This window comes from Drosophila bipectinata, chromosome 3R, assembly GCF_030179905.1.
Source record: "Drosophila bipectinata strain 14024-0381.07 chromosome 3R, DbipHiC1v2, whole genome shotgun sequence".
NCBI lineage: Eukaryota > Metazoa > Arthropoda > Insecta > Diptera > Drosophilidae > Drosophila > Drosophila bipectinata.
Genome location: NC_091739.1, coordinates 15,678,438 through 15,702,632, shown reverse-complemented (window position 1 = coordinate 15,702,632; position 24,195 = coordinate 15,678,438). Strand labels below are relative to the sequence as shown.

General features: G+C 46.5%; 6 protein-coding genes across 9 annotated transcripts; 1 reads left to right on the top strand and 5 right to left on the bottom strand.

Moving 5' to 3' along the window:
- Nucleotides 1–4,553: 4,553 nt before the first annotated feature.
- On the bottom strand, nt 4,554–5,673 carry LOC108129203 (cyclin-dependent kinase 20). The gene is made up of 5 exons (XM_017247159.2): nt 5,473–5,673; nt 5,036–5,420; nt 4,831–4,981; nt 4,649–4,772; nt 4,554–4,596 (listed from the first exon to the last, which is right to left on the bottom strand). Exons 1-5 carry the CDS (start codon nt 5,671–5,673, stop codon nt 4,570–4,572), a joined length of 888 nt encoding a protein of 295 aa, XP_017102648.1. The 3' UTR covers nt 4,554–4,569.
- A 287-nt stretch (nt 5,674–5,960) lies between these two features.
- Nucleotides 5,961–11,315, top strand: GABA-B-R2 (gamma-aminobutyric acid type B receptor subunit 2). Of its 4 annotated transcripts, none has more exons than XM_070281622.1 (13): nt 5,961–6,057; nt 6,428–6,705; nt 6,777–7,258; nt 7,319–7,499; nt 7,553–7,771; nt 7,825–8,120; nt 8,177–8,540; nt 8,600–8,710; nt 8,774–9,010; nt 9,407–9,755; nt 9,815–9,917; nt 9,974–10,440; nt 10,502–11,315. In XM_070281622.1, exons 2-13 carry the CDS (start codon nt 6,442–6,444, stop codon nt 11,140–11,142), a joined length of 3,714 nt encoding a protein of 1,237 aa, XP_070137723.1. In that variant the 5' UTR covers nt 5,961–6,057; nt 6,428–6,441; the 3' UTR covers nt 11,143–11,315. The 4 variants fall into 4 exon arrangements, with proteins under 4 accessions (XP_070137723.1, XP_070137722.1, XP_070137724.1 ...); XM_070281621.1 differs by having other exon boundaries at nt 9,812–9,917; XM_070281623.1 differs by having other exon boundaries at nt 8,774–8,998; nt 10,502–11,314.
- A 134-nt stretch (nt 11,316–11,449) lies between these two features.
- Nucleotides 11,450–12,161, bottom strand: Burs (Cuticle-tanning hormone bursicon). Its single transcript, XM_017248273.3, has 3 exons — nt 12,017–12,161; nt 11,826–11,950; nt 11,450–11,771 (listed from the first exon to the last, which is right to left on the bottom strand). The coding sequence occupies exons 1-3, from the start codon at nt 12,144–12,146 to the stop codon at nt 11,505–11,507; spliced, it is 522 nt and encodes a 173-aa protein (XP_017103762.1). The 5' UTR covers nt 12,147–12,161; the 3' UTR covers nt 11,450–11,504.
- Nucleotides 12,162–12,279: 118 nt separating this feature from the next.
- On the bottom strand, nt 12,280–15,488 carry LOC108129957 (aminopeptidase N). Its single transcript, XM_017248272.3, has 6 exons — nt 14,814–15,488; nt 14,463–14,759; nt 14,213–14,399; nt 13,911–14,158; nt 12,728–13,849; nt 12,280–12,666 (listed from the first exon to the last, which is right to left on the bottom strand). The coding sequence occupies exons 1-6, from the start codon at nt 15,455–15,457 to the stop codon at nt 12,366–12,368; spliced, it is 2,799 nt and encodes a 932-aa protein (XP_017103761.2). The 5' UTR covers nt 15,458–15,488; the 3' UTR covers nt 12,280–12,365.
- A 938-nt stretch (nt 15,489–16,426) lies between these two features.
- Nucleotides 16,427–20,040, bottom strand: LOC108129204 (membrane alanyl aminopeptidase-like). The gene is made up of 6 exons (XM_043212070.1): nt 19,942–20,040; nt 19,066–19,597; nt 18,848–19,012; nt 18,070–18,786; nt 16,882–17,997; nt 16,427–16,815 (listed from the first exon to the last, which is right to left on the bottom strand). The coding sequence occupies exons 2-6, from the start codon at nt 19,590–19,592 to the stop codon at nt 16,518–16,520; spliced, it is 2,823 nt and encodes a 940-aa protein (XP_043068005.1). The 5' UTR covers nt 19,593–19,597; nt 19,942–20,040; the 3' UTR covers nt 16,427–16,517.
- A 521-nt stretch (nt 20,041–20,561) lies between these two features.
- Nucleotides 20,562–24,000, bottom strand: LOC108129775 (membrane alanyl aminopeptidase-like). Its single transcript, XM_017248008.3, has 6 exons — nt 23,941–24,000; nt 23,257–23,789; nt 23,036–23,200; nt 22,258–22,974; nt 21,071–22,186; nt 20,562–21,000 (listed from the first exon to the last, which is right to left on the bottom strand). The coding sequence occupies exons 2-6, from the start codon at nt 23,781–23,783 to the stop codon at nt 20,703–20,705; spliced, it is 2,823 nt and encodes a 940-aa protein (XP_017103497.2). The 5' UTR covers nt 23,784–23,789; nt 23,941–24,000; the 3' UTR covers nt 20,562–20,702.
- Between the last annotated feature and the right edge of the window lie 195 nt (nt 24,001–24,195).

Sequence of the window (24,195 nt, the reverse complement as noted above, 5' to 3'; positions counted from 1 at the left end):
TTTAAGGTATTCCGTTCAAGAATCGGATGAATATTTCCTAAGATATGGCCTTTGCAGTGGGTCATATGGGGCTCCCCATGCATTCTGCACATTTTGAAGGGGACAGCCCAGAAAATTTGACAAAAAATCTTAAAAATATTTTGTTCCCAGATTTTGATGCAGATTTATGGAGAATCGATCCACAAATCGTTTAAGGTATTCCGTTCAAGAATCGGATGAATATTTCCTAAGATATGGCCTTCGCAGTGGGTCATATGGGGCTCCCCATGCATTTTGCACATTTTGAAGGGGACAGCCCAGAAAATTTGACAAAAAATCTTAAAAATATTTTGTTCCCAGATTTTGATGCAGATTTATGGAGAATCGATCCACAAATCGTTTAAGGTATTCCGTTCAAGAATCGGATGAATATTTCCTAAGATATGGCCTTTGCAGTGGGTCATATGGGGCTCCCCATGCATTCTGCACATTTTGAAGGGGACAGCCCAGAAAATTTGACAAAAAATCTTAAAAATATTTTGTTCCCAGATTTTGATGCAGATTTATGGAGAATCGATCCACAAATCGTTTAAGGTATTCCGTTCAAGAATCGGATGAATATTTCCTAAGATATGGCCTTCGCAGTGGGTCATATGGGGCTCCCCATGCAATCTGCACATTTTGAAGGGGACTGCCCAGAAAATTTGACAAAAAATCTTAAAAATATTTTGTTCCCAGATTTTGATGCAGATTTATGGAGAATCGATCCACAAATCGTTTAAGGTATTCCGTTCAAGAATCGGATGAATATTTCCTAAGATATGGCCTTCGCAGTGGGTCATATGGGGCTCCCCATGCATTTTGCACATTTTGAAGGGGACAGCCCAGAAAATTTGACAAAAAATCTTAAAAATATTTTGTTCCCAGATTTTGATGCAGATTTATGAAGAATCGATCCACAAATCGTTTAAGGTATTCCGTTCAAGAATCGGATGAATATTTCCTAAGATATGGCCTTCGCAGTGGGTCATATGGGGCTCCCCATGCATTTTGCACATTTTGAAGGGGACAGCCCAGAAAATTTGACAAAAAATCTTAAAAATATTTTGTTCCCAGATTTTGATGCAGGTTTATGAAGAATCGATCCACAAATCGTTTAAAGTATTCCACTCAAGAATCGGATGAATATTTCCTAAGATATGGCCTGCGCAGTGGGTCATATGGGGCTCCCCATGCATTTTGCACATTTTGAAGGGGACAGCCCAGAAAATTTGACAAAAAATCTTAAAAATATTTTGTTCCCAGATTTTGATGCAGATTTATGGAGAATCGATCCACAAATCGTTCAAGGTATTCCGTTCAAGAATCGGATGAATATTTCCTAATATATGGCCTTCGCAGTGGGTCATATGGGGCTCCCCATGCATTCTGCACATTTTGAAGGGGACAGCCCAGAAAATTTGACAAAAAATCTTAAAAATATTTTGTTCCCAGAATTTGATGCAGATTTATGGAGAATCGATCCACAAATCGTTTAAGGTATTCCGTTCAAGAATCGGATGAATATTTCCTACGATATGGCCTTCGCAGTGGGTCATATGGGGCTCCCCATGCATTCTGCACATTTTGAAGGGGACAGCCCAGAAAATTTGACAAAAAATCTTACAAATATTTTGTTCCCAGAATTTGATGCAGGTTTATGGAGAATCGATCCACAAATCGTTTAAGGTATTCCGTTCAAGAATCGGATGAATATTTCCTAAGATATGGCCTTCGCAGTGGGTCATATGGGGCTCCCCATGCATTTTGCACATTTTGAAGGGGACAGCCCAGAAAATTTTACAAAAAATCTTAAAAATATTTTGTTCCCAGATTTTGATGCAGATTTATGAAGAATCGATCCACAAATCGTTTAAGGTATTCCGTTCAAGAATCGGATGAATATTTCCTAAGATATGGCCTTCGCAGTGGGTCATATGGGGCTCCCCATGCATTTTGCACATTTTGAAGGGGACAGCCCAGAAAATTTGACAAAAAATCTTAAAAATATTTTGTTCCCAGATTTTGATGCAGATTTATGGAGAATCGATCCACAAATCGTTTAAGGTATTCCGTTCAAGAATCGGATGAATATTTCCTAAGATATGGCCTTCGCAGTGGGTCATATGGGGCTCCCCATGCATTTTGCACATTTTGAAGGGGACAGCCCAGAAAATTTGACAAAAAATCTTAAAAATATTTTGTTCCCAGATTTTGATGCAGGTTTATGAAGAATCGATCCTCAAATCGTTTAAAGTATTCCACTCAAGAATCGGATGAATATTTCCTAAGATATGGCCTGCGCAGTGGGTCATATGGGGCTCCCCATGCATTTTGCACATTTTGAAGGGGACAGCCCAGAAAATTTGACAAAAAATCTTAAAAATATTTTGTTCCCAGATTTTGATGCAGATTTATGGAGAATCGATCCACAAATCGTTTAAGGTATTCCGTTCAAGAATCGGATGAATATTTCCTAAGATATGGCCTACGCAGTGGGTCATATGGGGCTCCCCATGCATTCTGCACATTTTGAAGGGGACAGCCCAGAAAATTTGACAAAAAATCTTAAAAATATTTTGTTCCCAGATTTTGATTCAGATTTATGGAGAATCGATCCACAAATCGTTTAAGGTATTCCGTTCAAGAATCGGATGAATATTTCCTAAGATATGGCCTTCGCAGTGGGTCATATGGGGCTCCCCATGCATTCTGCACATTTTGAAGGGGACAGCCCAGAAAATTTGACAAAAAATCTTAAAAATATTTTGTTCCCAGAATTTGATGCAGATTTATGGAGAATCGATCCACAAATCGTTTAAGGTATTCCGTTCAAGAATCGGATGAATATTTCCTACGATATGGCCTTCGCAGTGGGTCATATGGGGCTCCCCATGCATTCTGCACATTTTGAAGGGGACAGCCCAGAAAATTTGACAAAAAATCTTAAAAATATTTTGTTCCCAGAATTTGATGCAGATTTATGGAGAATCGATCCACAAATCGTTTAAGGTATTCCGTTCAAGAATCGGATGAATATTTCCTACGATATGGCCTTCGCAGTGGGTCATATGGGGCTCCCCATGCATTCTGCACATTTTGAAGGGGACAGCCCAGAAAATTTGACAAAAAATCTTAAAAATATTTTGTTCCCAGAATTTGATGCAGATTTATGGAGAATCGATCCACAAATCGCTTAAGGTATTCCGTTCAAGAATCGGATGAATATTTCCTAAGATATGGCCTTCGCAGTGGGTCATATGGGGCTCCCCATGCATTTTGCACATTTTGAAGGGGACAGCCCAGAAAATTTTACAAAAAATCTTAAAAATATTTTGTTCCCAGATTTTAATGCAGATTTATGAAGAATCGATCCACAAATCGTTTAAGGTATTCCGTTCAAGAATCGGATGAATATTTCCTAAGATATGGCCTTCGCAGTGGGTCATATGGGGCTCCCCATGCATTTTGCACATTTTGAAGGGGACAGCCCAGAAAATTTGACAAAAAATCTTACAAATATTTTGTTCCCAGATTTTGATGCAGATTTATGGAGAATCGATCCACAAATCGTTTAAGGTATTCCGTTCAAGAATCGGATGAATATTTCCTAAGATATGGCCTTCGCAGTGGGTCATATGGGGCTCCCCATGCATTTTGCACATTTTGAAGGGGACAGCCCAGAAAATTTGACAAAAAATCTTAAAAATATTTTGTTCCCAGATTTTGATGCAGATTTATGGAGAATCGATCCACAAATCGTTTAAGGTATTCCGTTCAAGAATCGGATGAATATTTCCTAAGATATGGCCTTCGCAGTGGGTCATATGGGGCTCCCCATGCATTTTGCACATTTTGAAGGGGACAGCCCAGAAAATTTGACAAAAAATCTTAAAAATATTTTGTTCCCAGATTTTGATGCAGATTTATGGAGAATCGATCCACAAATCGTTTAAGGTATTCCGTTCAAGAATCGGATGAATATTTCCTAAGATATGGCCTTTGCAGTGGGTCATATGGGGCTCCCCATGCATTCTGCACATTTTGAAGGGGACAGCCCAGAAAATTTGACAAAAAATCTTAAAAATATTTTGTTCCCAGATTTTGATGCAGATTTATGGAGATTCGATCCACAAATCGTTTAAGGTATTCCGTTCAAGAATCGGATGAATATTTCCTAAGATATGGCCTTCGCCTTAAAACATTAAGTAAACATCGTTTTCTAATTTTTCGATTTTTTTCCTAGGGGTACCCCTATAAAATTGTGCGTTTTCCCAATTTCCCCACTTTTGCTCCTTCCGATGGCCATAGCTCTGCCAATTCGTATCCGATCAGGAAATAAAGTACCATATTGTAATCAGCAAACCCAGAAGCGACTTTCCTGGTGGAACCTTAAGTCGGAACTAGTTCCGTTTTTAATTGGGGTGGGAATAGTTTTACTTGGGCAGATGTCAGCTCAGTGATGCCGGTCTAAGAAACATTTAAACGAGGGCGGGCAAAATAATGACAAAATAAACGCATTTTTTTAAACATTAGTCGTTTATTATAAAGCTACTGAAAGTAATCGTGTTCCACTGCCTGCAAAATAGAACAAAATTATACTAGCACTTGACAATAACATGTGACTAACCTCACTGGCCTTTAATCTGTTTTTGGGATTGTATACCACAAGATTGGACACCAGATTGATTTCTACGGCGTGGGTGCAGCTGGGGAACAGGTTGTCCCAGTGGATTCCCACGGAGTTTGGAAATCTAACGGGATGAAGATATGAAAATCGCATGACGACGTAATGTACTTGCCATCACTCACCTTATCTTACTATAGTCCGGCAGTGAAGTTAACTCTGGCCACTGATTCAGACGGGGACTTCCCAAGGTCCGGATAATGATGGCCAACTGCTCGATGTCGGTTGTTCCCGCAAACAAGGGAACTCCTCGAAGCATCTCCGCCACCACGCAGCCTAAAAACAGCCTTATTAAAATATGTATCTTTACAGAAGAAAGCATTCACTGACCAGCTGCCCACATGTCAACTGCTGTGCCATATTTCTGGCTACCCCAGAGGATCTCTGGAGCTCGATACCACCTGGTCGACACTTGGGGAGAATACAACCGCGATTCTTCGTCGGGAAAGTACAACCGAGCCAGACCAAAATCGGCTATCTTCAACATATCCGCATCCGAAATTAATAAGTTTGCCGGCTTTATATCTCTGTGCATGAGGCCGGCTTCATGGAGATAGGCGATACCCTTGAACATTTGGTGGGCGAATTTCCGGACCTGCTGGCGGCTTAAGGGATTCACCTCGCTTTTCAAACGACTGTACAGGGTGTCTGGTTGATACTCCAACACCAAGGAGAGTCCAGTCAGATCCGGGTATATGTCAATAATATCCAAGATCTAGTAGAAAATTATGACTGTAATTTATGTATCGAGTGAAAGGTAAACTTACGTATTCCGATTTGCACAGCTGCAGAGTCTTAATTTCCCTGAGTGTATTCAAGGCTATGTTTCCGAATTTGTTTTTCAGTGCAACCTTTTTGATGGCCACCTCCTTGTTGCGCTGCAAATCGATGGCCTTAAACACGCATCCATGGACTCCCTCGCCGATTTTCTCGAGCATTTTATAACGACTTGGTGCATAGTCCTCCATTCTGTATACTGAAAATTTTCTTTCATTGAATTGGATAATGGCCACTGGGCTCTAAGCCATGGCAACGGCCACAACAAACGCCAACTGGCAAGCAGCTGATGTATCCACCTGTTGCCTGCTGCTCCGGGTTGTTTGTGCGCTTACCCACCCCTTCCGAGGGGGTGGATGTCCTAGGCCAAGGGAGCTGTCAAGCTTTCGGTTCGGGGACATGCGCACTTCCGCCCTCGGATTCCTCCTGTCAGCCAAGTGTCAAGTCGGGGGGATACATAATTTTTCGGACCCTCGCAACGGCAAAAGTATCGCTCGGAGAATAAAATTAATAAAAACGTTTAAAAATGGCAGCGATTGTTAAATAATTTGCACCGAGTAGGACACACTTAGCTGGTGGGTTATGCCAAGTGACAAAAGTGGAGATTTTAGTGAGAAGACCGTGATTGTTTGGTAAAAAGGTTGGAGAGGCTGATAAATTATGTATGGCGGCGTTGAAGCATAGAAAATGACTTTCTAATGACCAAATGCGACTGTAATTTGAAGCAATTTCGCTGCAACTGGCCTCAGCCTTGTTCCTTTTCAAATTGCATGCGAACTTTCAACAAAATACACGCCTCCTTGGACGCAGCCTTGTCTGCGAAGGCCTCGGGCACCTCCGCCCATTTAGAGCCACCACCCACAGCAAGCCACCTTCCCACCCACTGCTGCAACTCCAAGTTCACGTCCTCGAATTGCTTTGCTAACGTTCAGACTTGTTTTGCAGGCCACGCGGTCAACATGCATCGACCGAATTGGATGCCCCTCGTCAGCCAGCTCTTCCTGGTTCTGCTGATCTTCGCGAATGGCCAGAGCGTCTGGGGCAGGACTGCCAAGCGGTCAGATGTCTATATCGCTGGCTTCTTTCCGTATGGGGACGGCGTGGAAAACTCGTACACTGGTCGCGGGGTTATGCCCAGCGTAAAGCTGGCCCTGGGACATGTCAACGAGCACGGCAAGATATTGGCCAACTACAGACTGCACATGTGGTGGAACGACACGCAGGTGAGTGGTAACTAGGGGATTTAATCGCTCTAGGATAGTAATTCACAATTTATTTTCTTCATCTTTTCCAGTGCAATGCCGCCGTGGGTGTAAAGTCCTTCTTTGACATGATGCACTCTGGTCCCAACAAGGTGATGCTCTTTGGAGCAGCCTGCACCCACGTCACTGATCCGATTGCCAAGGCCAGCAAGCACTGGCATCTCACCCAGCTCAGCTACGCTGACACCCATCCTATGTTCACCAAGGATGCGTTTCCAAACTTCTTTCGGGTGGTCCCTTCCGAGAATGCCTTTAATGCGCCACGCCTGGCTCTCCTCAAGGAATTCAACTGGACGCGGGTAGGCACTGTGTACCAGAATGAGCCGCGGTATTCCCTGCCCCATAATCACATGGTGGCCGACTTGGATTCCATGGAGGTGGAGGTGGTGGAGACCCAGAGCTTTGTAAACGATGTAGCCGAGTCCTTGAAGAAGTTAAGGGAAAAGGATGTGAGAATCATTATGGGCAACTTCAATGAGCACTTTGCAAGGAAAGCCTTCTGTGAGGCCTACAAGTGAGTTGGTTTTTCTTGGAGGGAAGTAAGAAATTTAAAATAATTATTGCCCATTATCAGACTGGATATGTATGGTCGAGCCTACCAGTGGCTAATCATGGCAACGTACTCCACCGAGTGGTGGAATGTGACCCAGGACAGCGAATGCACCGTAGAAGAGATATCCACGGCTCTGGAGGGCGCTATTCTGGTGGATCTACTGCCTCTGTCCACGAGTGGCGACATCACAGTGGCGGGAATTGTACGTATATAAAATTTTCATATCGAAATTGGTCTTGAAATATCGTTGGACAGACTGCTGATGAATACCTGGTGGAATACGACCGTCTGAGAGGCACCGAGTACTCCCGGTTTCACGGGTATACCTACGATGGAATCTGGGCAGCCGCTCTGGCTATACAATATGTGGCCGAGAAACGTGAAGATCTTCTGAGCCACTTCGACTACCGCGTCAAGGACTGGGAGAGTGTATTTCTGGAGGCCCTGCGGAATACCTCCTTCGAGGGAGTGACGGTATGCTTGCAATCATAGTTGCATAAACGATATTAATTAAATATATATTTTAGGGACCTGTTCGCTTTTACAATAACGAGCGGAAGGCCAACATTTTGATAAACCAATTTCAGTTGGGCCAAATGGAGAAAATTGGCGAATACCACTCCCAGAAATCGCATTTGGATCTGAGTCTTGGCAAGCCTGTTCGATGGGTGGGCAAGACCCCACCCAAGGACAGAACTCTGATTTATATAGAACACAGCCAGGTTAATCCCACCATTTACATAGTATCGGCCAGTGCTTCGGTTATAGGTGTGATTATAGCCACGGTGTTTCTGGCCTTCAACATCAAGTACCGCAACCAAAGGTGACATATTCTACCATGATTATAAAAAAATATTAATTTTTATTGGTTTTTTTTAGGTATATCAAAATGTCTAGCCCGCATCTGAACAACCTTATCATAGTTGGCTGTATGCTGACCTATTTGAGCATTATTTTCCTGGGTCTGGACACCACCTTGAGTAGTGTTGCTGCTTTTCCGTACATTTGCACGGCCAGAGCCTGGATATTAATGGCAGGCTTCAGTCTTAGTTTTGGTGCCATGTTCTCGAAAACCTGGAGAGTCCACTCTATTTTCACCGACCTGAAGTTGAACAAGAAAGTAATAAAGGACTATCAGCTGTTTATGGTTGTGGGTGTCCTGCTGGCCATAGACATAGCCATAATAACCACCTGGCAGATAGCGGATCCTTTCTACAGAGAAACGAAGCAGTTGGAACCGAGGGTAACTACTTGCATTTGATTACGATAAATATGTAATATATATATCTGTGTACTTTGTAGCACCATGAGAACATTGATGACGTCTTGGTGATTCCTGAAAACGAATACTGTCAATCCGAGCACATGACCATTTTCGTGAGCATTATCTATGCCTACAAAGGCCTCCTACTGGTGGGTAGCTCATTATTTCAACTATATGTTAGGCTCTTTTACTATATAATTAACATATTCTAGGTCTTTGGTGCATTTTTGGCCTGGGAAACACGCCATGTTTCCATACCCGCATTGAACGATTCCAAGCACATTGGTTTCTCGGTCTACAATGTTTTCATCACCTGCTTGGCTGGAGCGGCTATATCTTTGGTTCTTTCGGATCGCAAGGATTTAGTTTTTGTCTTACTCTCGTTTTTTATCATTTTTTGTACGACAGCCACTTTGTGTTTGGTGTTCGTACCGAAAGTAAGACTGGTAGTAAGGAAGTTTTGTAGTTTTTGTAGCTGTTATACATTGTAAACTCGTTGTTGTTGTTTTGCAGTCTGGTGAGGATCCGATCGGCTTGATTATATAATATACCACACCGATCGGACCTCATTGTCGTTACTTTACATCACATTTGCTACATTTAATACAGAAACAACAAGTACTCGATATTTCAAAACAGTTCTCCAAACACTACAGACTAACTATAACCTTAGAAATTCCAAAAACCTTTCTATCCTCAAACAGTGGCAAGTTTCTAGAGTGATTTCTATATGCTTGCTGCTGCCTATTTTCCCCATCTGTTCTATCCGTAGATTTGCTTTCCTATGTGTATCCAAAGTGCTGAAACATTTCCGTTTAAAAATTCAAAAATGTACAATTTTTCAGCTGGTGGAGCTGAAGAGAAATCCCCAGGGTGTGGTGGACAAGAGGGTGCGAGCCACTCTGAGGCCCATGTCCAAAAACCGGCGGGACTCTTCCGTTTGCGAGCTAGAGCAGCGCCTCCGGGATGTGAAGAACACAAACTGCCGCTTCCGCAAGGCTCTAATGGAAAAGGAGAACGAGCTGCAGGCCCTGATCCGCAAAATAGGGCCGGAGGCTCGGAAGTGGATTGACGGCGTAACCTGCACCGGAGGTGGGGGCTCCAACGGCGCAAGTGAGCTTGAGCCCATCCTAAGCGATGACATCGCCAGATTGTCGGCTCCTCCGGTGAGGAGGGAAATGCCAAGCACTACAGGTAAGCTATGAACGAAGGAGGTTTCCCTACCGATGTGTTCATGTTATTTGTCATAGAAGTTACTGAACTGACATCCGTGGATAGCGTAACCTCCACCCACGTGGATATGGACAACTCCTTCGTATCTGTACAGTCGACTGCCGTGGCTCCCTCCTTGCCTCCGTAAGATACTAGATCTAAATCTGATTTTCCATATCTAATATGAATCTTTTCTGTAGGAAAAAGAAAAAACAGTCTATTGTGGAACACCATTCTCATGGCCCAGCTGCCACCATGATGCAACCCATTCAGCAGCAGCTGCAACAGCATCTGCAGCAGCAGCAGCAAATGCAACAGCAACACCAGCAGCAGCAACACCAACAAATGCAGCAACAGCAGCACCAGCAACAGCATCACCGCCATTTGGAGAAACGAAACTCGGTGTCGGCCCAAACGGATGACAATATTGGAAGCATAACCAGCACTGCCGGAAAAAGGAGTACGAGCGGGGACTGCCCCAATCTCCGGGAGCGGCGCCAGTCCAACGCGTCCCGGCACTACGACAGTGGCAGTCAAACACCAACGGCCAGGCCCAAGTACAGTAGTTCGCACCGAAACTCCTCCACGAACATTTCCACCTCCCAGTCCGAGCTGAGCAACATGTGCCCGCATGTGTCCAAGCCCAGTACTCCGGGGGTGATGAAGAGTAAGTTTTTAAAACTAACTTTAGAGACTTTTCACTCATCGACATTCCTTTGTACCTTTAGCTCCCACTACTTCCGACCATCGTCGCACCAGTATGGGCTCCGCTCTTAAGTCCAACTTCGTGGTCTCCCAGAGCGACCTCTGGGACACACACACGCTCTCCCACGCCAAGCAGCGCCAATCGCCGCGGAACTATGCCAGTCCCCAGCGCTGCACGGAGCACCATGGTCACAGCATTGGCATGGCCTACGACCCCAACACCACCTCGCCGATCCAGCGGTCCGTGTCTGAGAAGAATCGAAACAAGCACCGGCCGAAGCCGCAAAAGGGCACCGTCTGCCAGAGCGAGACGGACAGCGAGCGGGAGCGGGACCCTCCGCCGCAGATCATCAGGGCGGAGCAGTGCGCTGTGCCCCGGAAGCTGAGCCGCAACTCAAACATTCAGTACGCTGCCCACCACCACAGCTCGCCGAACGTGGCGCCGGCGGAGAAGCAGAGGGGCAAGCAGCGCGGAGGCAAGCACGAGAGCAGCAGCATCTTCGGGGCCAGTAGCGAGACAGAACTCCTCGAGGGCGAGACGGCAATCCTGCCCATCTTTCGGAAACTGCTCACCGAGAAGAGCCCCAACTATCGGGGCCGCAGTGTTGTGGGCCAGAGCTGTCCGAATATATCCATAAAATGCGATATCGTCGAGTACTTGTAGGGGGATTGATTATGTAATAGCCGAGAAACTCCTATTCGTTAGATCCAGTTAAAGTGTAAAGACTATCCTTGTTTTTCGCTCGTTATGCATCTACATTTCTAGGTGAGGTGGCGACACACCGTTTTAGAGAACTAGTAGCAAATGACATGAGATTTGTTAGTTGACAAATAAATTTAAATCCTATTACAAAAGTTTTACTTTTTAAAGGTATAAGATGGTCTTGGGAGCAGAGAAAAGCAGCACAAGACATTACTTACTCCCCAACAAGATATAAAAAACATTACGATTCTCACTGTGGACAAGCAAATACGGCAAATTTAATTTATTTCAAAGTTTATAGTTATGTGACCGAGACGTGTGATCTATTGCAGGGCAATACGCCGGAAATGATTGTTTAGAGGACCCTCGTCCGAATAGCCAGCGATTTCCTGGGGCACAATTCCAGACTCCTCGATGGAGGTGCAGGGTCGGCACATGCACTCCAGGGGCGCCTTGGTCAGGACCTTCTTGAACTTCCGCTCGCCGGGCTTCACCTTGGGGCAGAAAAGCGAGACGGCGGCCTCACGTTCACCGGACTCCTGGCAGCACATGCACGAGCGCTCCATCTGCCAGATTTTGCTGCCGGAGACCTAAAAGATTCGGTTAAAATGAAATGGTACCCAACAGAAATATCTAGACTCGACCTGTATGTAACTGGCACAGCGACCCACGCAGGCGAACGAGGGTATGGGCTTGGGCACACAGCCTGGATACTGCAGGACATGTATCACTGGTGTCACCTGGCAGTCGTCCCCCAGATGCGTGATATCTGGAATAAAGATAAGACTCTAATAACCCTCCGTGTTCCAACGCAACAAGACTGTCTGTAGTTTACCATTGTCAGAAGAAGAGACCGCATTATCCGCCTGGGCGGAGCAAAGCTTCAGCAGACTGACCAGGACGCAGTAGAGCAGGATCAGGACGAAGAGCTTGTTGTTCTCGTGGCGGAGCAGGTGGCGCAGCATCGTGGAATGGAAGTCGGCGGCAGCAGCCTTCGGAACTTTATACCAACGACCCGCGCCGGAGGACGCCGCAGAAATGGCTCTCTCCTCGGCTGCGTGAATTATGGCCTAATAAAGCTCGCAGCCGGCCAAAACCTTTTTGCCGTTTTGCCTAGTAATTGCGAACACGAAAAGGGCATTTCCCCCGCGGCGCAATCTTTCTTTATTTCTCCATGCACAAGCTTAATAACTAACAGCAATCAGAGCCAGACTGGCCAAAAGCAGCAGAAGTAAGGAAGTGGCCTGAACGGAACTAGAGCTGTTTCGCTTTGCCAGGAAGTTCACCAGACGACCAAGTCGTTGCTCGGCCCACTGCAGATTGGCCTCCACCGAATCCAAGGACTTCGACAGCACCGTGGCCGACTGGCCGAAAAGCTGCTGGCTATTCTGGTAGAAGTCCTTAAAGAGCTGCTGCTGTTCTCTGGTGGTAAAGTACTCTGCCATGTCGCTGAGAACCTCGGCTGTATCCGACCAGCTATTTAAGCTGCAATATGAAACAATTTGTTAAAAACATTTCTTTTCTTTCACAAAACTCTCCAACGTACCTTAGAGCCAGCTCAGTAATATTCGCGGTGATCATCTTAAAGATAGGCTCAACCAAATCCGGATTCTCCTCGTATAAAGTGGCTATGCCTACCTTTTTCATCTTCACAGTGGTGGCATATTCCAGGATAAATTTGTAGTAGTGCGTTTCATAGTCCCTGGTGCAGCTCATGGCAGTCCATAGAAGTTTCTTCTCACTGGGACGGGTTTCCTCCAAAAATAACTTCCAAACCTGCATTAAACCGGAAAACTGGCTACTTCCGGCGCAGTAAAAGGTCTGTCTGTAGTCCGGCGTAGGTTTCTTTGGTTCAGAGGCAGTGATCATATGGTGGATCTGGTCCCTGCACCCTCTGGCCTGATACCGGCATAGCCATGCAACCACCTTGTTTCGATTGGCCACGTCCAAGGGAGTGTCTTCCGCTTCATTCCAATCCACTCCCAAATTCTCAAAAACAGCCTCTGCGTTATCCTCGAGATAGCTCCGGAAACTGGGCAACTGCTCGGGTGTAAGTCGCTTGGCCACCAATTGGAGGTTCTCGAAGAAGGCATACCAAGGAACATAGTGCACTTCGGTACTTAAGTATTCCAGAAACTCAAACACCTCGGAGTAATCCAGATATCCCACTCGGGCGAAGTTAAAGAAATCATCGATCATTTGGGCGCGGTTCTCGACGGGAATCCCGCTATGATTCCGGGCACTGAGAGCCACTTGGAGATTGGCCATCAGGGTTGTGTCGTAGAGGACCCTTTGGTAGTTGGACTGACGCAGATTTAGCACAATCCAGTCGATGGGATCATCAAACTCCAACTGGAGTATATCTACCACTTTGTGCAAGTAGGAAGAGGGAGTAACGTATTCAAAATTCGGCTCCAGGTTCGTAGCATAGGTAATGGGCACTGTGTACTTGAGGGTAGCATTGCTGCCATCCCCCGGGCTCAGGAGGAATCTCATCTGCCCGATATGGACTATGTGATTCTGACGGGTCACGTTCACGATCAGCATGGGGTAACCGACTTGCTCTGTGTAATCAGCAAAGAAGTGCTCCAGATTCACTGCCGGGTTAGCAGGCCAGTTCGCATACAAATAGAAAAACAAGTTTCTAGGCTCTGTGTTGAACGATTGGCTAAAATACAAATGCTTTTAAAGTCATGAACCGGATCTTTAGCCACCAACCACAAACTTACTATTGTCTCAAATAATCCCGGATAGCAGCGTTGAAGTTTTCCTCTCCCATGCAATTCCTCCACATCCTGACAATGCAGGCTCCCTTCGCGTAGGCGATGGCACTGAACTTGGAGGCAATCTGGGAGGGGGTTTGTATTTCTGACTCGGGACTAGTCATGGGTTGGGTGCTGTTCTTGGCATCCGTTGCAAAGATTAATTGCATTTGTCGGACTACAAACTGTTCGTCCAGGTGGTACTCCGGATAAAGCTTCAGGGATTCTGTTGTAAGATTCGTAGCCAAATTTTTTCAAAAGTATCTCACCTGATGGGCCATAAAGTACTCGTAGTAACGGGCAAAGGCTTCGTTTAGCCAGAAGTAACTCCACCAGGAGAAGGTTACACTGTCCCCAAACCACATGTGGGACGTCTCATGGGCAATGATCCGTATGGCGAACTCTTTGTCAGACCAGTCATCAGTGTAACCGGGAATCCGTACCAGAACATTATCACTATCAGGGAAGAAACTCTACTGTCAAATATCATGCCTTTATTTTTGTAGTTGGCTTACAAACCTGTATATAATGAGACCCCAATTTTCCATTCCGTTGTGTGGAAACCGAGGAGAACTGGCATATTGCAGAACCTCGTTTCCCAGCTCGGCATAAGGAAGAGCAAACAATGTGTTGTAGGCCTGAATAACCCTTTGGCCTACCTCATAGCTGAACTCTGTGTTGTTGTAGAACTCAGGGCGGGAAAGAACTGAGAAATCACTTGTATTTCCGCGAGCTGTATAGCTGGCAACCATGAAAGCCAGAAGATAAGTGGACATTGCCGGAGTTTCTTCAAAACTATCTATAAACCGATTTGATCTGAAAAAAGAATTAACACTATCTTTCATAACGCACAAAGGAATAACTGCTCACCCCGATGGAGTGGTTTTCGTCACTTTGGTGTTAGCAATGGCCTGGTAACCATTTGGTCTGTCTATCTGAAGCTGGAACTTGGCCTTTAGAGCGGGCTCGTCGAAGCAGGGAAACACGTAGCGAGCATTGATTCTCTGCATCTGGGTGAGAGCCAGCCACCTGGTGGCGTTCGTCTCCGCCTCCACATAGCTGGCGGAGAACAATCCGGCCATGTCTGATCGAATTCGCCCGGTGTACTTGAACTCCAGGGCATAGTCCCTGCGCACCTCAAGGGGCTGCGTCAGTGGAACTGTCACCTGTTGTGTGGCAGCCTCGTAAATCAACCGGCTGATATCAATGGCCTCCACTAGCAAGCCACCTGTAGGGCCTCCGCCGACGTCCACCAAACGGCATGACGATATCTCGAGCGTATCTGCGTGCAAGGTGATATTTTCGATTGGCGTGGGTCCGACCCCCCGCACAGTTATGCTCACTTCGCCGTCGAAAAGAGTTGGGTCGGTAGAGTCTCGGAGCACCCCAATGGTCAGGTTATAGTGGGATGGCACAACACTACCATCCAGCCTGTAGTCCAAGCCCAAAACAGAGCAAATAAACAAAACAACCAGTGGCCAAACGGCCACAGAACTGGATGGCGAACTGGTCATGCCGGCAGTGTTTCCAGTACTGTAAAGATCGGCAAAATCGGAGGCGTAAATAAATAAAAGCGTCGCTCCGTGGCGAAAAAAATTCTGATGATTAGATTATATATTCAGCTTGCGATTAAAGCGGGAATCACACCTCGCTCCGGTCGCTCTCTGTTATTTGTTATCAACAAATGTTTACCAACTTATCACCGTGTGAAATTAAGTGGTTGGTTGGAGATATAATGGGGCACCAAGACATACATCTCATAATTCGATTTAGGAGGGCTTTTGAAGCATATGATAAAAGATCAGAAACTTGTAACGCTTTTAAAAATGGCTCAACTTTGTCTCAGTTCAACTAAACTCCTTCGGAGAAGTGATAGTTTGATCCTTGTAAGTTTCTCCAAAAGTGAGTAAAAACTGAGTCACCATGCCAAAATAAAATAATGCCCATTCTTGGAATGATTAAAGACCATTATAAATCGTTATTAAAAATATATCGCCTGTTAGGTCTCCAAAAGTATAAAGTCCACTTTTACCACAGTTGGAAGAAGAAACTTGGAAGAAGAAAATGATATATGGAGGTGATAAGCCTTTTAGTGCTATGCGAGTAGGAACACCATTTTGAACCTAATACGCCTGGTGAATCGAACAAATTCCGAGAAGTAATAAAATTAGTGCCGATGTTTTGGCATCTCACAAAATGACCTAATATGATCCTGATATCTTGGATTCTAAAGTTTAGTTCTGTTAACTTATTTCGAACAATAGTTTTCAACTATGATACGAATCGATGGCTTTACGACGATTGTATGATTGATTGGGAAATACGCACTTCAGCTCCATGAAATCCAGTAAAGATTGTGAACTGAATCATCCCCAAAGGTAATAGGACTAATCAGATTGTAAAAGTGGTTGTCAAGAAGGCTGTTTGAGCTTAGGCATGATCGATTTGGCCAATATTCTGAATATACGACTCCGGGCTTATCTACGTTTTTATAGTTTTTTATTTTACGAGGTACAAATGCTTTATGGGCTTGAGGTCCCGCGTGACCCACTTGCACCCGCTCTTCAGTTCTGCTTAATGGCGCAGGATGGTAGCCAGAGCCACCAGGACAAGGCTCAGAGCACTCAAGGCACTCGCAATGGTGCCTCCGTTGCGTCCAGCCAGGTAGCTGCGGAACACGCCCAGCTTGGCCTGCGCCCACTCCAAGTTCTCGGCCACGGTGGCTTCCGCCGCAGTGAGGGTGGCCTGGGAGGTTCCGAACTTGGATCCACTGTTCTTGTTGAACGTCTGGAGATCCGCGTACTGTTGTTCGGTGGTAAAGCGGGCGGCGATGTTTGAGATAACAGTGGCCACTGCGGAGTAGCCCCCCATGCTGTTTAAAAAAAACAAATTTCAAATCAATGAACGGAACCAGATTAGTGAAAACAGGGTAACTTACGCTTGAGCCAATTCCTCGAACTTCTGGGTGACCAAGGCAAACACAGGGCTCACATTCTCGTTATTCTCAGTGTAGAGAGTGGCCAGCACCGAGGACTTGTCCTGGCGACGGATCTCATCGCTAAGGATTAGGTTGAACACTCGCTCAATGAGGGCCTGAGTCTTCACGCAGCCGAAAGAGTTCTGTAGCAGAGTCTCCTCCGTGGCCACAGTCTCGACCTTAAACTTATTGTAGAGGGCCTCGAACTCAGTGGAACCGCCCTCGCGCAGACCCACACAGTAGACTGTGGCGCGGATGTTCTTGGGGACGGTGGACAGGGACTGGAAATAGGTCTTGGCCCGACTGATGCAGTCGGCACTGCCGTATCGGCAGGCCCAGGACAGGACCTTGGTGCGCAGGTAGATGTCTAAGGCAGTGTCCGTCTCCGTCTCATTGAACCCAAGCTGGTTGTAGGCCTTCTGGGTAAGGGATTGGATGTAGCTGTTAAAGTTGGCGGTGTCGTTACCCAGACGGATGGTCAGGAAGCTGAATCCGTTGAATGCGGATGTCCAGGGGATGTAATGGGTCTCCGTCTCCAGGTATTCGATTATATTCAGAGTAATGTTGTAGGGCAGGAGTCCAGCCCTGGCTAGATTGAAGAGATCGTCCACCACCTGGGCTCGGTTGTTCTCGTGAATTTTGCCCCAGTTCTCGGTAAACAACTGTTCACGAATAGCTTGCCAGAGGCTATACGTGTAGTTTGCTCGGTAATAACCTGTTTGCTGAAGGTTCACAATAATCCATTTAGGGGCCTGATTAAAGTTTACAAACACGGGAGTGGTGGGTCCCAGGATGAATTTCGGAGTAACATTAGTGAATTGGGCATCCAAATCGGTGGTGTAAGAAATGGGCACAGTGTATGTCAGACTGGCGTTTGAGCCGTCGTTTTCCTTCAGGAGGAACCGCTGCTGTGTGAAGCGGATGCCGTTTCCATTCTCTGCAACATTGATTAGGGGATAGCCCACCTGGGTGGTGAAGCTTTCGAATATGTCCTTAGAGCTGGCATTATAGCTGGAATTGGGCCAGGTGTTTTGCCATTCCGCCAGAAGGTACTCGGGACGCGATGGCTTATAAGAGCTAAATAATTAGGTATTTACATTTATAATAAATTAAAATTATTGAATAAAATCAATGGCGAGAGCAACTTACTTTTTGACAAGATAGTTCTGCAGCGCTAATCGGAACTCAGTCTCGCCCATGGTGTGTTTAATCATTCGAATGAAAGTCGCGCCCTTGTTGTAGGAGATGCTATTGAACATGCGGCTCAGATGGGCGGGGGTATAAGTGTTTGGATCGGTCAGTGGATTGGTGGCATTCGTGGAGTCCATGGCCATCACAGACTGGATCTGATCTACAACGAATTGGTTCTCCAGATCCCACTTGTCCTCCGCCATGGCGGTGCCGAAGTACTGGAAGTACCGTGCGAATCCCTCGTTCAGCCAGGTGTAGCTCCACCACTCGCAGGTAACCAGGTCGCCGAACCACATGTGGGCCTGTTCGTGGGCCACCACGGCGGCGATCGCCTGGCGGGAGGCCAGGGTAGTAGCGGACTCGTCCACCAGTAGACTGCGTTCCCTGTAGGTGAGAAGACCCCAGTTCTCCATGGCACCGGCCGAGAAGTCGGGTATAGCTGCCATGTCCATCTTGTCGTTTCCGAGGGTGTAGTAGTCCAAATTCAGGTACTCGCCCATCTTCTGCAGGATCTCGATACCAACATTGTAAGGATACTGGGTCTGGGCATAGTATTCGGGGCGGGCCAGGACGCGGAACTTGTCGTCCGTGCGGGCGGCGAATTCGGAGATGATAAAGGCCACCAGGTAGGTGGACATAATGGGTGTGGTCGCAAACACATCCTCAAAATAGCCACTGTTCAGGATTGGGATGCAGATAATGTTGCTGGCTTGAAGGAAAATGCTACAAAACTTACGCTTCAGTGCTCGGGTAGGATCCAATGAGACGGGTGTTGCTGACGGAGTTGAAGGTCCTGTGGCGCTTCAGCGTGATGTTGAAGGTGGCCTTGAACTTGGGCTCATCGAAGCTGGGAAAGGCGCGGCGGGCGTGGTGTGTCTGGAACTGGGTGGATCCCAGCCATCTGGAAAGCGATTATTGAAGAAGGAATCTTTTTAGCAATTTGGATCTACGTACTTAGTAACATTGTTGTCATCCACGTAGTAGCTCTTGTAGAATCCGTGCATGTCGTCCTCCATGAGACCCGTGTAAACGAAGTGAAGGATGTACGGAGTGTTCGCTGTCAAAGTAGCCGCAGTGGTCAGCTTCACAATATCCGTGTCCGAGTTGGTCTCGTTGACGGAATTGAAGTTCGTTCCGGCCGGAGCAGCCACTCCCTGAGCGGGTTTGGCCCAGAACTCGCTCACCGAGAAGGTGAGGTTCTTCGCGTGGAGGTGTACCGAGGTGGTGTTCTCCGTTGGGACCACTTCGATGTGTACCTCACCGTCGAAGGTGAAGCGCTTGACGCCATCGGACTCCAGCAGGTACGGGCGCAGAGTGATGTTGTAGCTCACGGGAAGAATGTGGCTGGCCAGTCGGTAGTCAGCCAGCACGGTATCCAGGGTGACAGGTGGCTGGACATCATCCAGGACCAACGGGCGGGTGTCTGCTGCCACTAAGGACAGGCAGGCTGTCAAAAGGAATGCCACTCGCAGAGAGAACATTTTTTCTGGAAAAAGTATGGATTGAAGAAAATTATTACAATGTTTAACATTCTGCGAACAATTCTCGGTGTCCAATAAGTTTTTTTCCACTTTTATTCAATTAAAGTAAAATATTCAATTGCACTTATGTATTATATTTAAATGATCATGGTTATTTTACACAATCAAAATAAGGAAAACGTTTTTAAAACTTCAATCTGGCAGATATTAAAAAATATTTAATCCGAAAGTTCAAAATCATTCTTAAAAGAGGCTGGCAAATACATTTTTGCCAGGATCTGAAGGTTCTTTTTGTAGAAATCAAATTTCATCAGAACCATAAATCTTATGTAATATCCGAAGCACTCACTTTTCCAAGGGTTTCACGACGGCCCCGGAACTTGAAATTGGTTAAAGTATTTCGCAGGCCACTTGGGTCGCGATTCGGTTCGACAACTAATCGCCGTCTGGTCCGAGACCCGGTATATATGGGGATCCGGGCAGCTGATGGGGACTTTTATTATCAATGGTCTATCTACAGCCTTTACCGTTTTATTTCGTCCAGATAAAGTTTTGGCCTGGCCAACAGATTAAGCGGCGATAATGGTGTGGCGCGATAATAGTTTGTGGCGGTGATTTACGCACTCCGTCATCAGCCAATCGATGACTCTTGGGCTTTTATTTTAGATTCAATAATGGTGTCTTGAGAGAGTGGTATTTTTTGCGTTTCGTTGCCATTAGGTACAGCCTCTTCAGATGATTAGAGATCTAGAGATCTTGAGCTTGATATACTTCTTGAACTTTTTTAGTTATTTACATTTTGTTTTATTTTCAACGAAACTATTTGTGTCCAGCCATACGGAACAAGAATGCTGCTATGTATCTTTCAAGATCTGATCTTGAGTGGTTTAACAGCAACTACATCCTTTAATGTACATAACTATTTGTATATTCTGAGTAACATAGAGATCTGTAAAAGTAGATAATGGCTCTTGTTAAAAGTTCTTTAATAAAACGTACATATATAATAACATATATACATAAGTTCAACCCATTTATCACATATTCTGTGAAAAAGTTAACTTTTAGTGTGGAAAAAAAAATTGTTAAGACCCGCCAATCCAAAACAGTTCAGTGGCGAAGGATAGTAGCCAGAGCCACCAAGACTAGGCTCACGGCGCTTAGGGCACTGGCCATGGTGCCTCCGTTGCGTCCAGCCAGGTAGCTGCGGAACACGCCCAGCTTGGCCTGCGCCCACTCCAAGTTCTCGGCCACGGTGGCTTCCGCCGCAGTGAGGGTGGCCTGAGAGTTTCCGAATTTGGAACCACTGTTCTTGTTGAACGTCTGGAGATCCGCGTACTGTTGTTCGGTGGTAAAGCGGGCGGCGATGTTTGAAATGACAGTGGCCACTGCGGAGTAGCCACCCATGCTGTTTAAAAAAAAAAAACAAATTTCAAATCAATGAACGGAATCAGATTAGTGAAACCAGGGTAACTTACGCTTGAGCCAATTCCTCGAACTTCTGGGTGACCAAGGCAAACACAGGGCTCACATTCTCGTTATTCTCAGTGTAGAGAGTGGCCAGCACCGAGGACTTGTCCTGGCGACGGATCTCATCGCTAAGGATTAGGTTGAACACTCGCTCAATGAGGGCCTGAGTCTTCACGCAGCCGAAAGAGTTCTGTAGCAGAGTCTCCTCCGTGGCCACAGTCTCGACCTTAAACTTATTGTAGAGGGCCTCGAACTCAGTGGAACCGCCCTCGCGCAGACCCACACAGTAGACTGTGGCGCGGATGTTCTTGGGGACGGTGGACAGGGACTGGAAATAGGTCTTGGCCCGACTGATGCAGTCGGCACTGCCGTATCGGCAGGCCCAGGACAGGACCTTGGTGCGCAAGTAGATGTCTAAGGCTGTGTCCGTCTCCGTCTCATTAAACCCAAGCTTGTTGTAGGCCTTCTGGGTAAGGGATTGGATGTAGCTGTTGAAGTTGAAAGTGTCGTTGCCCAGACGGATGGCCAGGAAGCTAAAACCGTTGAATGCGGATGTCCAGGGGATGTAATGGGTCTCCGTCTCCAGGTACTCTATTACATCCAGAGTCAGGCTGTAGGAGATGAGTCCAGCTCGAGCCAAGTTGAAAAGATCGTCCACTATCTGGGCTCGGTTGTTCTCATGTACCCCACCCCAGCTGTTATTGGCAAGAAGAGTCTGGATAGACCGCCAGTTGTTTTCAGTGTAGTTAACGCGATAGTATCCACACTGTTGGACGTTCACTATAATCCAATCGAGAGCATGGTGGAAATTCCAAGTTTCTGCTGTGCCGTTCAGAATAAAGTTTGTCGTGGTGTTGTAAAATTTGGGACTAATGCTGTTGGTGAACGTAATAGGCACGGAGTACACTAGACTTGCATTGGATCCATCGTTTTCCTTCAGAAGAAAACGCTGCTGAGTAAAGCGCACCGACATGCGATCGCTAGAAAGCTCGGCATTTACTAGCGGATAGCCCACCTGAGTGGTGAAGCTATCAAAGATTTCCTGGGAGCTGTTTTTAAAACGATCTGGCCATGTGCCTTGCCATTCCGCAAGCAGGTTCTCGGGACGCGATGATTTATAAGAGCTTAAATGGAAAAATATAAAAAAAATGTATAAAAACATCAGAAAAAAATGTATTTTGTAAGAAACACTCACTACTTGACAAGATAGTTCTGCAGCGCCAATTGGAACTCAGTCTCGCCCATAGTGTGCTTGATCATCCGGATGAAAGAGGCGCCTTTGTTGTAGGAGATGCTATTGAACATGCGGCTCAGGTGGGCGGGGGTATATGTGTTTGGATCGGTCAGTGGATTGGTGGCATTAGTGGAGTCCATGGCCATCACAGACTGGACCTGATCAACAACGAATTGGTTCTCCAGATCCCACTTGTCCTCCGCCATGGCGGTGCCGAAGTACTGGAAGTACCGTGCGAATCCCTCGTTCAGCCAGGTGTAGCTCCACCACTCACAGGTAACCAGGTCCCCGAACCACATGTGGGCCTGTTCGTGGGCCACCACGGCGGCGATGGCCTGGCGGGAGGCCAGGGTAGTAGCGGACTCGTCCACCAGTAGACTGCGTTCCCTGTAGGTCAGAAGACCCCAGTTCTCCATGGCGCCGGCCGAGAAGTCGGGAATAGCTGCCATGTCCATCTTGTCGTTTCCGAGGGTGTAGTAGTCCAAATTCAGGTACTCCCCCATCTTCTGCAGGATCTCGATACCAACATTGTAGGGATACTGGGTCTGGGCATAGTACTCGGGGCGGGCCAGGACGCGGAACTTGTCGTCCGTGCGGGCGGCGAATTCGGAGATGATGAAGGCCACCAGGTAGGTGGACATAATGGGTGTGGTCGCAAACACGTCCTCAAAATAGCCACTGTTCGGGATAGGAATGATGATAATGTTTCTGGCTTGAAGGAAGATGCTACAAAACTTACGCTTCAGTGCTCGGGTAGGATCCAATGAGACGGGTGTTGCTGACGGAGTTGAAGGTCCTGTGGCGCTTCAGCGTGATGTTGAAGGTGGCCTTGAACTTGGGCTCATCGAAGCTGGGAAAGGCGCGGCGGGCGTGGTTGGTCTCGAACTGAGTGGATCCCAGCCATCTAAAATTGGATTATTTTTTAAGGCGTTCTTTCAGCACCATGATAAATATAAGCACTTCGTAACATTGTTGTCATCCACGTAGTAGCTCTTGTAGAACCCGTGCATGTCGTCCTCCATGAGACCCGTGTAAACGAAGTGAAGGATGTACGGAGTGTTCGCTGTCAAAGTAGCCGCAGTAGTCAGCTTCACAATATCCGTGTCCGAGTTGGTCTCGTTGACGGAATTGAAGTTCGTTCCGGCCGGAGCAGCCACTCCCTGAGCGGGTTTGGCCCAGAACTCGCTCACCGAGAAGGTGAGGTTCTTCGCGTGGAGGTGTACCGAGGTGGTGTTCTCCGTTGGGACCACTTCGATGTGTACCTCACCGTCGAAGGTGAAGCGCTTGACGCCATCGGACTCCAGCAGGTACGGGCGCAGAGTGATGTTGTAGCTCACGGGGAGGATGTGGCTGGCCAGTCGGTAGTCATCCAGCACGGTTTCCAGGGTGACAGGTGGCTGGACATCATCCAGGACCAACGGGCGGGTGTCTGCTGCCGCTAAGGATAGGCATACTGCCATAAGAAGTGTCACTCGCAGGGAAAACATATTTTGCTAAGATAAGGTAATTCTTTAAGTATTCTGAAGTTTTTATCTTTATCTCTAGTGAATCTTTATCTTTAGCAACTATTTAACGCCCGGAATTGAGCTAGTTTATAACTTACAACTTTAAAGTTTATACCTTTTGTGAAACTGAAGTACTTACTTCTCCAAAGATTTATTTTGAGCCTTCTCCCTACGATTCTATTCGTCGACTAAAGCTCTATGAACTTGTACCTGTATATATGGAGATTCTGGGTGGAAATTGGTGCTTTTTTTGCATTATCAGAGGCTTATCTACAGTCTTAAATGCTTTATTCTCCCTAGATTATGTGTTTAGAGGCGATAATCACGATAAGGATTCGCCTCGTGATTTACGCAAGTCTGCCATCGGCAACAATATAGTACACTTCGTCTGAAG